The sequence below is a fragment of the Micromesistius poutassou genome (genome assembly GCF_964030765.1).
Source record: "Micromesistius poutassou genome assembly, contig: SCAFFOLD_1285, whole genome shotgun sequence".
Taxonomy (NCBI): domain Eukaryota; kingdom Metazoa; phylum Chordata; class Actinopteri; order Gadiformes; family Gadidae; genus Micromesistius; species Micromesistius poutassou.
In genome coordinates this window covers 3,375-13,440 of record NW_028176838.1, presented here as the reverse complement: position 1 = coordinate 13,440, position 10,066 = coordinate 3,375, and the positions used below count along the sequence as shown (strand labels likewise).

The following is a 10,066-nucleotide window of genomic DNA, read 5'->3' as shown; positions in this document are numbered from 1 at the left end:
GGGAGAGAAAGAGAGAGCAAGCGAGCGAGAGGGGGAGAGAGAGAGAGAGAGAGAGAGAGAGAGAGAGAGCGAGACAACACTAACTGGGTAGCTATGGAGATAGTAGGTTTTTGTGGTCGCTTTCTTTGACAGGTGTCGACTGGGATAATATAAAGTATCAGAACAGACTCCAACATGTACGCCAAGGGGAAAGGAGCTGTGGTTCCCTCCGACAGCCAAGCGAGAGAGAAGTAAGTAACCTCCGCACTGTCACAACAGACCCGCTATGGTCGGCTAGGTAGCTCCCTGCTAACTGGTGGAAGGGTCGGTCCAGGCATGTTCCCTCCGCTCCATAAGTTACCAAAGAGCGTTAAAGTGCACCTTCTCCACGCAACGCGGCGGTATTCGACACTTTCTATCGCTGTTTTTTTATTGAATGCATCCTTCCTTCTCCTGCATGGAGTGTAGCCGAGCAGCTAGCTGCTTAGTTCACCCTCTTTGTGGTTCATGTTTTAATGTCCAGTAAGACTCGGTTTAAAAAAAAAAAAAAAGGCAAACTACTGCGGCTGCACCGCTCCAACGGGACCCGCACGTGTGCTGAGCAGGGGCGGCCTGGGTCTGCACTTTGAGACGGAACCAGTGATGGGGGTCCCACTCACCGCCTCCCTCCAGCCCGGGGTGGGGGGGGGACAATGCGCCGGACGGGAGCGGTGTTGTTGCCGCTAGCTGTTGGTGTGAGACGCCTACTACAGCGGCCGCTAAACATGGAGGAACGATACCGCACGTTTATTCAGGCTTTGTTACAACGTAGCTCACGAATTCGTGCGGTCCCGGAGAGTGGGCGCGTTCCCACTCTCGGGCGCCTCTCGCCCCGGTGTATCGCGTGTTGTGGCGTCGCGCGACCTGAACTTTGTTTCGTGGCTCGTGCGCGTTAGTTTGAACCGCGTTGTTGGGATCAGAGGACCGGGGGTCGGGTCGTGGTTTAACGGGACGGACGTTCAGAACTCGGGCGGTCATCCGCTGGTTCCCTCAAGAGGAGAACCGTAGCCCGCTGCTAGCCCGGTAGCTCCTCACCCTCCCTCAGATCCCTTTGTCTGCTGCCAGCGATGCCTGCTCGGTGGAGAGTAGGAACAGTTACATCTCTCTCTTTCTCTCTTTCTGTCTCTTCCTCTCCCCCACACACACTTGTCTGTCTCTCCCTCTCTCTGTCTGTCCCTCTCCCTCTCTTTTTGTCTCTCTCTCGCCGTTTCTTTCCATCAGCCCCGTTTACTATCTCAACATTTCAGACCAGTTTAAAACATGCGACAGCCAAAATATAGAAACAACAGTAGAAGCAATATCGTACTTTAGCATGGACATGGACATAGTTCAAATAGCCAGGGGAGACCTGTAGAATTTAAAAGTTGTTCCAGACGTAAAGACAGCAGACGGGCCGCTGGCTCTCCGCTGCTGCCCGGTGGCTGAGCTATCGGAGGCGGTTTGGAACTAGAAGATAAGACACGGCTGACCGGACACCGTTCAAGTCCTTTTAACAGGAGGATAAGACACGCCACCACCCGGCCCTGCCCGTCCCAGGCCGTCCCAGCGAGCGGGTCGGGGGACAAAGTGGGACAAAGTTGTCAGGAGGGGTGTGAACCAGTGCGATTATAGCGCCGGCCGTCCCGTCAAATCCAAACCGTCGCCAGTCGCCCCTTTACTTAAAACTCTTGTTGATTAATCTTCCCTTGCTCGCTTTGTGTGTATCCTCTTAACTCTCCCCCTCGTCCCCCAGCCGCTGCGTCGGCTCCTTATCCCCCCACCCCCACCCCCCATCGCCACGGCGTGTTGAATTATTGAGACAGACCGAAGCAGTCGCTCTCAGCTCTGCGACAGAGGTCTGCGTGTGGGGAGGTCGGCCGTCTCATCCATGTTTAAAGACGGGGGTTCTGTCTGCAGCCCCGGGCACGATGTCATGTGTGGTGGGAGGTTCACCCACAGAGTTTTGAGGGTTGTCCCTGGTGGGTCGCTCGCTTGAAGGTCTAGGTGGGTCGTGTAGGGGCAAGGGGGGGGGAACTTCTCATCCTCATCCACCGCTCACTTGTCCTGGTCCTCATCACTTCCACCTCTAGATTCTCCTCTTCCTCTGGGGTGGCTTCTCCCCTAACTTCTCCTCCCCCCCCCCCCTCATCCACCCTGGCTAGATTCTCCCCCTCCTCCTTTGGAGCGGCGTTAATAATGCAGATTGCTGTGCTCCATGCATGCACGCATGCAGCCCCTTACGACGCACACGCAAGCACGCAAATGCACATGAAAACTTCATCCTGGGCCTCTGGGGGGGGGGGGGGGGGGGGAAGACCCTCTCCTAATGCTCTCCCCTCTCCTCCCCCTCCCTAACCTCTCCTCACCCTCTCTCTCTCCCCACTGGTCCTACCCCTGTACTAGATGTCTCCTCCCCCTCCCTCCCCTCTCCTCACCCGTCCTCTCCCCGTCCTAGGTGTCTCCTCACCCTCCCTAACCTCTCCTCACACTCCCTCCCCTCTCCTCACCCTCCCTAACCTCTCCCTGTCCTAGGTGTCTCCTCACACTCCCCTCTCCTCACCCTCCCTAACCTCTCCTCACCCATCCTCACCCTGTCCTAGGTGTCTCCTCACTCTCCCTCCCCTCTCATCAACTCTCCCTCCCCTCTCCTCACCCTCCCTAACCTCTCCTCACCCATCCTCACCCTATCCTAGGTGTCTCCTCACCCACCCTTACCTCTCCTCACCCGTCCTAACCTCTCTTCACCCGTTGGCACTAAGCTGCTTTCCCCTTCCACCGTAGCACAACAAATTAGGAGGAGCATATAGGGACAAACTCTTTTTTTATTTAACCTTTATCAGGATGAGATTCAAGGAAGTTAAGATCTCTGATTCAACAGCGACCTGGCCGAGGCAACAGCATTAAACAATACTTCAGTGTTACAGAGGGACGACTCCCACGAGATACACACACACACACACACACACACACACACACACACACACACACACACACACACACACACACACACACACACACACACACACAAAGATGCAAGCTCTCTCTCACACACAGACACAGAGCCTCCGGTTCAAACCCTAAACTACAGTGTCAGTTAAAAATTCATGTAAACGATTTCAGTTCTGAAAAACACTTGTCATATGGACAGAATGGACCACATAATCACAAACGTTACCCTATGAATAATGAAGATGATGATGAACTATGGAAGTCTTTATGGGTACCTGATGATTAAAGGTAGTGTACTCCGTCCGGTCTTCTAGTTACACAACGCCAGGCCAGCGAGGCAGAGGCAGCCCAGGTACCGGTTACAGGTGCTGGTGTGTTCGCTGTGGTCAGCTCCCTGAGTGACCTACAAATGCCGGGCACTTGTAGTGCAAGTTAGCGGTCGCGTGTGTGTGTGTGTTACTCGGCTCACCAGAAGCGCTGTTGTGCTGCTACTTCTGTTTGTTCTGTCAAAGACGCGTGTCTCGTGCACAGGTAAACGCCTTGGGGTATTTCCCTCCCTTCTGATAGAGGGACAGCCTGCTAATTATTCAATTTATACATGCACTCTTGTGTGTGTGTGGCTCAGCATGGTACAAACTGGTCTGTGAGGTCAAATCTTTCAACAATGCTACATAACCACAACAATGTCAACATCGTCCAGGTTTCTCCCGCACCCAAACGGAAACGACTGCTGTCCCTCTACGTCAGTGTGTGTGTGTGTGTGTACACACACACACACACACACACACACACACACACACACACACACACACACACACACACACACACACACACACACACACACACACACACACACACACACACACAGTGAGAGAGCGGTGGCTAAGCGCGGCCCACCAGGCATCGTTAAATAGGTTAAAACACACCTCCACTAAAGCCTGATTATCTAAAGACCATGTTGCATTGATTAGGGATATTGACTACTGACGGGCGGATGGGGGTGAAGGGTCTTGTGGGGCTCTGACATCAAGACCCTGTCCCCCTCATTAAGACCCTGTCGGCCGGGGCCGGCCTGCCGCGGGCTGCCCCGTCATATCCACACGGCCGGTCGATTGATGGGCCATTAACAGCCTATTAAACACCTAAGTCTGCACGGCGTGGCCTGCTACACCGCTAGCAGCTAGTCTGTGTGGTGTAGCCTGCTACAATGCTAGGCCACGCGAGGTGGCCAGCTACAATGCTAGGCCACCGGCGCGTCACGTCCTGCTACACTGCGCGCCATGGTGGGGGGGGTGCTCTGGTTGCAGGCGTGTCTTGGGTAACGTGGTGGCTCTAGCAGGGCATTCTGTACGGAGAACATGCCGGCTGACCCCCCGTGGCCAAGTTGCTTCATGGGGGGGGCTTAGCGCCAGATATCGCGGTCGACCGCCGAAAAGAATGTCCTTCAGTTTTTGTTTTTTTGTAATATTCTGTGATGATGCCGTTGGGGTCAGTGCCCGTGTCTCTGCCATGCAGCGCTCATCGATTTCAGCTAATGTGTCGCTTATGAAATAATCGGCATGAATACCCAATAATCTTCCCATCATCAGTCACATATTCATTCATACTACTATTCATACATCCATTCATGCCGAAGATAATGTTGAGATATTTGTTTCAATTGAAAGTGGTACATTCAGACTTCTAAACCCTTTGATTTGATATCGACGTTGGTCCCCATAAGTTGACCTTTTGTGTGTGTGTGTGTGTGTTTGTCTTTCAGGTTAGCGTTGTACGTCTACGAGTACCTGCTCCACGTGGGAGCCCAGAAGTCCGCACAGACCTTCCTGTCAGAGGTAAGGTCCCCCCCCTCCAGGGCCCCCAACAACCCAGACCGGGAGGGGTCTTCTCTTTGGGGTTCAGGGTCGCCTCTTACTGTAATTCTCTGGGGAGAGGGTGTAGCGGTCTGTAATGTTTAGCATTGACCGAGGCGCAGGGAGGAGGTGGGGGGGGCGGGGTTGAGAGGACGGTGTCCTGGGGAAGGGGAGTGGGGGTGGCTGGAGAGGGAAAGCTTCCTTTTCTCAGAGACTTGAGAGTCGGCTTGCATCTCTCCTTAACCTGCCCTGATCAAACCACTATGACCCACGTTAGAGACCCTGATCATTTATTTATGCTCCGAAGACGTGGCGAAGGGAGGACTTGTGATCCGAGACCACCGTGTGTGTGTGTGTGTGTGTGTGTGTGTGTGTGTGTGTGTGTGTGTGTGTGTGTGTGTGTGTGTGTGTGTGTGTGTGTGTGTGTGTGTGTGTGTGTGTGTGTGTGTGTGTGTGTGTGTGTGTGTGTGTGTGTGTGTGTGTGTGTGAGTGAGAGAGACATGGACAGCGCAGGAGTATTGTTTTGTGGTACCCGACGATGAAATTGACATTCTGGGGCTGACTGATTATGTGTTCTTAACCCTCACACCGGTAGACATAACCTTTCTCCTCTTCTCTGCTCCTTTTTCTGCCCTCAGATTCGATGGGAGAAAAACATCACATTAGGGGAGCCCCCAGGATTCCTCCATTCATGGTGGTGGTGAGTCTCTCTTCTGGACTTTGGTCCTTACTGTGTGTGTGTGTGTGTGTGTGTGTGTGTGTGTGTGTGGTTTTACTGGTCTGTGTGGTCAAATCTATCAACAATGCAACGGAAACCCAAACAATGTCAACATCGTCCACGTGTCCAATCAGTAGCCACCACAGAAACCACTTTCCCCTCTCTGTTACCATTCTGAGCCGTTGTGTGTCGTAGCTGTAAAGTGTTTCAGTTATTCCTTTGCCACGGTACGCGTGCGCGCACAGGAGGGGAGGAGGTAGGGAGCAGCAGCACCGGCGTGGTAGAGGAAACAACAGTGCGTTGCACCAGTGTGGAGCCGCGATGCCCCCTGGTTCATGGGAGTCCGTGGTCGCCCTCCGCAGAAGTCCAGCCCACCGCTGCCATGAGGAGAGCCATGCTCTACAGCGGCTCTACAGTGATTGTGGTTTCTGATCGTTTATGTTCCTTCATCACCTATTCTATTGACACCTCGAACCTCAACCAACACGGTGTGTGAACGTGGGCTTGTGTCGCTGCTTAGCAGTGGGTCTTCTTCTTTTTAAATGAACGTTTCAGCTGCAGTGTTCTGAAGAAGAAAAGAGAAACGCTCAACCAGTCAGCCGGCCTCACTGGGGGCGTGGCCGTGCTCACTTGGGAGCGTGGCCCTGCTCACTGGGGGCGTGGCCCTGCTCACTGGGGGCGTGGCCTTGCTTGCTGGGGGCGTGACCCCGTTTTTCTTGCCGTTCCCGATTGCATACACACGCTCCTGAAACAATAGATCCAGATGGTTGGGGAATGCCCCCCCCCCGCCCCCCCCTTCACCCCGGTGCCCCCTCCCTCCCCGTCTCTTTTGTTCACGTGAGGGGGGGGGGGGGGGGGGGTTCTTAGCAGATTAACCCTTTGCATTCCAAGTTCCTTTGTGTCACCTCTGCCTTACCCCATCCCGCCCCCCCCTCCCTTCCCCATTCCAGAAACACATGCAACCCCCGCCCCCCCCCCCCCCCCGGTCTAAACCGCCCTGGAGAAAGGGGTGAACCTCATTTATAGTCACAAACCCACGGTGATGTCAGCAGCCATCGAGCGTGGTTCATACAGCGCTGCTCTTCATCACCTCCGTTCATAGAGCTGCTCTTCATCACCTCCGTTCATAGAGCTGCTCTTCATCACCTCTGTTCATAGAGCTGCTCTTCATCACCTCTGTTCATAGAGCTGCTCTTCATCACCTCCGTTCATAGACCTGCTCTTCATCACCTCTGTTCATAGACCTGCTCTTCATCATCTCCGTTTATAGAGCTGCTCTTCATCACCTCTGTTCATAGACCTGCTCTTCATCACCTCTGGCTCTGTAGGCTCTGGAAGCTTAATGTACCAAGTCGGCTAGAGGAATGGACTCCAGCCACTGATGGGGTTAGGTTTAGTGTGTGTTGGCGTGTGTATCACTGATGGGGTTAGTGTGTGTTGGTGTGTGTATCACTGACGGGGTTAGTGTGTGTTGGTGTGTGTGTTTCACCGTTAGGGTTAGTGTGTGTTGGTTCAGGTGTATAGGTAGTTGTATAGGTAGTGTTGGGACAGGAACATGTGGTTGAGGATCTGTTACTTCCTGGGGACACTTAAAGGAGCTCTGTGAGGACTCTCAGCAGTTTTCTCCCTGTTTCAAAGAGTTTCAGCACTTCCATCTAATCAATAACCAAACACCTTTGACTGATTAAATTAGGAACTCGCAGGCCGGTAACACCAGTGTGTGTGTGTGTGTGTGTGTGTGTGTGTGTGTGTGTGTGTGTGTGTGTGTGTGTGTGTGTGTGTGTGTGTGTGTGTGTGTGTGTGTGTGTGTGTGTGTGTGTGTGTGTGTGTGTGTGTGTGACCAGAGATTATATAATGGGACAACCTTATTGTAAATAAATGGTGTGTACAGGTATGCTCCAAGATGTGGTAGGGGTAATGCATGCACTTATTGTACGTCCTTGCACTTAAAAATAGCACTTGGCATCGTATAGCATCTTATCTTTGTTGTATACAGGGTAGGGGTCATGGTATTTTCCACTGTCGGGTGGTATCGGTATTATATCAGGGTATATGAGGAAAAAAATTCTGAATCACATTTAGTAGCCCTTCTTAGTTAAATGACATTAGTAAAAGGTAAAATAAGTATTTTAAGCTCATATACCCTGAAAGGTTTTGTTTTTTATTGTGCAATTGTTTTTGTCAAATGATAACATTCGCAGTGTGAATAAAGGTAATATGAATCAAATTAAATATTGTGTAAAATTGAAAGAACACATTTAAAGCACAGCAGAATAAGAAAAAAGCATGACACCAACAAACTCAAACAGCATGCATAATATGCGATGCTTCACGTCATTAAACAAAATCTTAGATCCTCCTAGAGACATTATTGACGACAGAGCGTGATCCAATCCAGCTCATGAGTTTTCTCTTTTTAAGAAAGCAAACGGTTAATAAATAAAATCACATGTTAAAAGGTGCCTTTAATGTAGTACTCTGTAAGACATACGACACATACAAAGTAAACTAAAGGTAGGTTTGTGATATTTCTACAAATGTGCCGACGTGAGCTCCGCCTTCATCCGATTCATCTCGGTATAAAAGCTCGTAACCGCCGCATGCATGCGATCAGCAACCAGATTGCTTGTTAACCATTAGGCTCGTAACTCTGTGAAGTCCTGGCAGCGAATGATGACTTCATTGATCGCTGAGTCGCGTTCGTCTTGGGTCGTGCCCCGGTGCTAACTGTCGCACGCATTGGGGCGCATTCCTCATGTTGACGGACATGCATTGTTTTCCGGTGGTTCCTGGTGTGTCCACCTCTGGCTGAAACAACACAGCGACACAACTTACAAAGTATTGTTCCAAACCAGTTCCAAACGACAGAGTAGCCCCCTTTCTTTTCTTTTTTTTTTTTTAGTAAATTCATCGTCTTTTTCCTCGATTGTGATCAGCGTCGATGTCTACCTGCACACTGTGTCTTCGCTCATTTCTAAAATTCACTGTTTTTACTTCAGCTGTCAATGCGCGCGTGTGTGCATCGATAGCTGTGTGAGCTAACAGCTGCTACCTAATGCACGATTGTTTTTGCTTCGTTCGCGCAAGGAATGCACGCTACCTCCGCTCAACAAAATAGGTCAACATGCTTCTTTTTCCCCGAAACTGAATGTTTTCATTAAAAAATGTAGACTTATATCACTCAAGCAAAGATTTCTGCAAAACAATATGAATGCCGAATTTGAATTTCTGAATATATAACGGTATCCACGGTATAGCAAAATCCACATTGTGGCGCAACATAACACTGGTATTCCCGTTCATGGGTTGACCTAGTGATTGTTAGTGCTTGGCTCTTGAACATCCTTACTGTACAGACGGATATATTGATGTTTCTCTTTCTTCTTACAAATGTACTCATTGTAAGTCGCTTTGGATAAAAGCGGCTGCTAAATGCCCTCCAATGTAAACTGTAGTGACGCTTCCTCTCACGTACCGACCTACAGACCTCGGTGTGTGCTTGAGGGGGGTGACCTGGAGTGTGTTTCTGTGTGTGAGGATGTTGAAGAGTGTGAGGGAGAGGTGCCAGTGTGTGAATGGGCTTTGAATTGCCGTTACACATGTGCTTGTATCCTCTTGTTTAGTAACCTTTGATCCTCCCCCCCCCCCCCCCCTCCCCCAGTGTATTCTGGGACCTGTACTGCGCCGCACCGGACCGACGGGAGACGTGTGAACACTCCAGCGAGGCCAAAGCCTTCCATGATTACGTAAGTGACTTGACAGGCGTGGCAGGCAATGGCTGCTCTGTGTCTGGTATTGTGGGGGGCTCCTTAAATTCCGAAGGTGTATTCATTTGTGTCACATCAGCGGGAAAACTGTGGTTTATATTTCGAGGGATTTCCTGGTGACTTCACGCGCACACGCACACATGCGCGCGCACACGTACACATACACATGTACGTACACACACCACTGCATGTTGGGTAGGTTTGCAGTGGCCCTTTCCTCTTAAGCGGCGTGTGCGGTGGGTGACATCGCCTCATTCACTGGTGCTCACGATGGTGTAAGCGTAAAGTCTTATTGTATCGGCCTTCGTCCCAGTATCTATATGTATATTCCCGGTTATTGTGTCTCTGGGGACCACGATGTCTCCAGCGTGTGTGTGTTGCCTTGGATTGGGTTTGTGGAATGCTGCTTTTTGTGTTTTTTTTTCCCCAACTGCGTGTGTTAAAGCATGTAACTGTATCCTTTGTGTATGAATGTCATTTGTTATGATGGACAGTGTGTGTCTACGTCTGCCTTTGGCCCTCGTGTGTGTGTGTGTGTGTGCGTGTGTGTGTGTGTGTGTGTGTGTGAGGGACTGGGGGGAGATAATGGAATAGAGTTCTAATCCGGTAATCCCAGCACTGGGCCGGGGCTAAGCCAGGGATTTTGGGGGGGGGGGGGGGGGATTGTGTGTGTGTGTCTACTTTGGGGGGGGGGGGGTGCTTTGGCCATCGGCCCAGAGGATGGGTGGAGGAAGGTGACGGGGTTGGGGTGGTGGTCCTTTCACACCCAGGGTTGCCAGAGT

General features: G+C 51.3%; 1 protein-coding gene across 1 annotated transcript; it reads left to right on the top strand.

The window, feature by feature from the left end:
- The first annotated feature begins 7 nt into the window (after positions 1 to 7).
- LOC311377533 (single-stranded DNA-binding protein 3-like) lies at positions 8 to 9,855 on the top strand. Its single transcript, XM_084491398.1, has 4 exons — positions 8 to 230; positions 4,709 to 4,781; positions 5,438 to 5,499; positions 9,179 to 9,855. The coding sequence occupies exons 1-4, from the start codon at positions 175 to 177 to the stop codon at positions 9,402 to 9,404; spliced, it is 417 nt and encodes a 138-aa protein (XP_084347524.1). The 5' UTR covers positions 8 to 174; the 3' UTR covers positions 9,405 to 9,855.
- The last annotated feature ends 211 nt before the right edge of the window (positions 9,856 to 10,066 follow it).